Source organism: Cynara cardunculus (genome assembly GCF_001531365.2).
Source record: "Cynara cardunculus var. scolymus isolate 2C chromosome LG 13, CcrdV1, whole genome shotgun sequence".
Lineage (NCBI taxonomy): Eukaryota > Viridiplantae > Streptophyta > Magnoliopsida > Asterales > Asteraceae > Cynara > Cynara cardunculus.
This window is the reverse complement of record NC_037540.1, coordinates 7,399,274-7,403,196: the sequence shown is the minus strand read 5'-3', so window position 1 is coordinate 7,403,196 and position 3,923 is coordinate 7,399,274. Positions and strand designations below refer to the sequence as shown.

At 38.2% G+C, this 3,923-nt stretch overlaps 1 protein-coding gene across 1 annotated transcript in view; it reads right to left on the bottom strand.

Annotated features, from left to right (window-relative positions):
* LOC112525674 overlaps positions 1-3,581 on the bottom strand; it is an 8,783-nt gene extending 5,202 nt beyond the window's left edge. Inside the window, exons 1-5 of the mRNA XM_025135896.1 lie at positions 3,351-3,581; positions 2,887-3,250; positions 892-1,205; positions 707-799; positions 529-619 (exon numbers count right to left, since the gene is read on the bottom strand). Coding sequence (XP_024991664.1) covers positions 529-619; positions 707-799; positions 892-1,205; positions 2,887-3,180 — 792 coding nt within the window. The 5' untranslated portion in view covers positions 3,181-3,250; positions 3,351-3,581. The remainder of the gene's footprint in view (positions 1-528; positions 620-706; positions 800-891; positions 1,206-2,886; positions 3,251-3,350) is intronic.
* Between the last annotated feature and the right edge of the window lie 342 nt (positions 3,582-3,923).

Below are 3,923 nucleotides of genomic sequence, written 5' to 3'. Positions count from 1 at the left end.
GGGGGGACAGGCTTCTCCACTGGAAGGGGGTGCTGGATTACGTTGCCAGCGATGGTGGGGTTTGAGGGAATTTTTAACTTTTTAACATTTACAAAAAAAAACCTGAACTTTATATGGTAGTATGGCAATCAAATTTTCAAAATATGGGTATTAGGGTCATTTTACATAAACAAAAGTCACAACATTGAGACTAACTTATACAATTTTTAAGATTAACTATGTCCTAAAAACATTAAGTGACCAAACTGGAAAATGAATATTCATAGAGTGATCCTATGATTGATACAAGATATAGACTATCTCTTTCTTACTAGATATAGCTTTTCCGCTGAGCAAAATGGCTAATATTTTTTGGCGGGATACTTAACGCGTTAGCTACACGTGGAAGTTTTTATTTAATGATATTAGCCCTATATAAAAACATAACGTGCTAGTAGCCAATCGATGTAACTCGTAAGCAAAGAATATCTAGAAGACGAGACAAATGCATTGCCTGAATGCCTTCTATGTAAAGCACAAGTAACTTACAGAAGTATACTGAGCAAAATTGGTCAGTTCTTGCATAGTGATTTCCGCCTCCTCTCTAAGTTGTTTGTTTGCTACCAGATCCAAGTCCAATCTGATCCATCAACAATCAAAATCTAGTACCAATATATTAACTTTAACACAAGATTCACAATCAGGTAGCATAAAGTATCGCCCTTACCTGGAGAAAAAACGATCCAAATTATGCCATTGTGGATCCTTGCACATATCTCCAAACCTGACAACCTCTCTGGAGAATACATCAAGTTCCTCCCTACAAAAGAAGAAAATGAATTATGAGATGGCTATAAAAATGCTTTGATTGGAACAATAAAAAAGGAATTGGCAACCTAAGAATGAGATCACCTCTTGTCAGCAGCTGCAATACTTAACAACTCCTTAGTATCTGTAGAAACTAAAAGTTGCACACCTTCTGAATGCAAAATTTCTTTCTTCAGGATCTGGATGCTTTCTTCAGACAGGGATTGCATCAAATTGGATCCCTTGACAATGGTATTAGCTACTTCAAATGCGAGAATAGATACTTTATTTCCCCTTGAAGCCATATTGGATACGAATCCACTGTTAGGATTCAAATTTGTCATGCTACTGCCAAGCGTGTCTAGAACTTCAAGACCCACATTACCAGCTTTTCCAAAAAATGTGCTCACATGAGGTACCTACAAACATGCAAGATTGGGCCCCATTTAGTACAATAATAAAACCAGTTTCCTAAAAAGTTATATAATGTAGAATGCCCCAAAAGAAACGACTACTACAAAAATTCTACTCTTAGTTAAACCAGAGTTGGAAGATGATGAATTAACAAAATTTGAGGCATATTCCCCTAAATAAACCTGTTGAAAGAGCATAATACCAAGGACTAAGTGGTGAAAGTAACGACACTAACATGACCTGCATTACTTTTCGTGAATTCTTTATTAAGCTAACAATCGCCTTATAGACTTAAACAACTACCCATAAATCCATAATGAAGAAAACATAGACATCTGTCCTATTTACGGATCAGAAGTTTTTGTTTATGTGCATCCAGCAAAAGGTTGTTATAGAGAACTGCACAAAAGTTCATGCATCTAGATGTTTTTGCAGCGACGGACTCAATTTCACCCGTCTCTGTTGCCTCCAACTCTAATAACCTAATTTCTCACATGAAAATACTTCACTAAATTAGCTTAAAGCTCATTTCTTCCTATTCACCTGTGAGAGTAATTTATTCCACTGGTAGAATAAACTTCAATTCCTAATACAATAGAGGTGTATGTAAGAACTATCCCTTCTCTACTTGAGGATGTTACGTGAGTACATAATGAGTAAATGTTCTTCATACCCACACCCTACAAGTCAACAACATAATCAGACTTTGTTCTGCAAAATGCTGGAACTGTAGAAAAGATATAGTTGATTAACAGGCTTAAAATGCTCAATATCTGGCTCAATGGTTATCACAACAACATAACTGTAGCTGATGGCCTCTATGGAGATTGCCCAAGTTTCAATAAGGCAGATTTGAATCAATCTGAAGATTCGGCAATGGTTCTTAGGCTTTTTAACATGCCTCTATCTCCATAGACATCAAAGAGCACACATAGGGACTACAGAAGAAAACCCATATATTTCCATCATCATCCTTCTAAATGGATACACTTTCAAGTCAGAGGGTTGGGTTCTAGTGAGAAGGGAAGTCATGGTGAGAAGCGTAAGGAGAGATCTCCACCCTTGGATCAACCCTAATTGAATGTCAACACCATGAGGTGCACCAAGATGTTCCGAATCAATTCCCTTCCAAAGCCCAATTCACAGGTGGGCCTGAGATAAAAAGTGACCATAACTCCCCTTCTAACACATGCTTCGCCTCAAGTCGGAATACCTCATTTATTTGATGATCATTTGGATCCAACTACATGTCTACGTAAACAAAGACATCCTAGAAGTAAAGGTTGCTTCCTCCAAGGTGCTACTGTTTCAGCTTTATTTCTCTTCATCAAATCTAGAAACCAAAATCTCTCATTCATCTTCAGTTCCCAATCCCCCAGATGCTTTTCCTCTGCAAACATCATCATATGCCTCCCCCCCCCCCCTTTCTTAAAATTTCCCTCTTCTTACCTACAAAAAGAAGAATTATATGCTGCTATTATGAGCTGCAAAAGACAGCAGTCCATTCTTGTCATTCAGAGTCCCTAACTCACAGCATATCAAGATTTCAAGAGTATCATACCAAAACTCCCATTCAGATATATTATTAAACATTGAGTTACTAAGAAGTTATGCAAATTCTGATCTCATAGTTGGTGTACGTGTGTGTGTGACAGAGAGAGGGAGAGAGAGATTGAACATATATACCTTGCCAGCCCCAACCCTAGCAGGGGTAGAGGGTTTCAATTCTCTTGAAATGGAAAAGAACAGTTCACCAGAATCATAAGACGCCATCCTCCTGTGATAAACATCATCATCATGTACATAAGAGGAAGATAAAGCTGAATCATCATGACCATCATCATAATCATCTTCCTTCATCTGGTGACCAAAACTCGTGACAGATTTCAACTTTCCTGAAAACCCAAAACCACGCTTATCACTGCCATACTCCGCCGCGGTGCTCCGCTTCAGCGTCCCGCCGGTACAAACCCCTCCCATTTTGTACGCTTCAACCACTTTTACCTTCACCAAACTCACCAATTCCGACTACTCTACTGTCTTGTTTTACCTGAAAAATTCGTGTGATTGTTTAACATCATAATGTAACGAACCAAAGCCAGACTTCACAAGAATGGACGAAGAGGAATGAGATGTAAGCTATGTGTCACCAATCACGAGAAAGAAAGAACAACCCAGATAAAGGGTTGAGGATATCGGAACGATGATTCGTGGGTATGATAATTATAACGCGCTAATTTAGGGGTTTTTTGCAAATTGGGGAAATTGGGTTGAATTGAGATTTGGATTTTGATTTTGATTGAGGAAAATGATTCTAAAAACAAAACAGCAATAAGAACACAAGATTAAAGAGTTTGACTCTTCTTTAGTTTACTCTCTCTCTCTAGAATTTTTCTTTGCCGTTCCTCTCTCTCTAGCTATCTTTCGTCTTTTTGGGGGGCCTGAATAAAAAGGGGTGGGGTGGNGGTGGGGTGGGAGGGAGTTATGAAAGTCGTCTTCCCCTTTTTGAGTTTTGACTAGCCTTTTCTCGGTGTTGAAATTTACCGGTTCAGATTTGTGTACAACTTTTGATACACATATTACAAGTATATTTAACATCGGTTGTTTGGAAATTTGTTGGATTCTCCTGGAAAAGGATTCCTTTCAATGCAACGAAAGAATGGGCAAATGTGTAACTTCACATTTAGGAAATGCCAAACGCAAAGACAAACAAAATTACTACG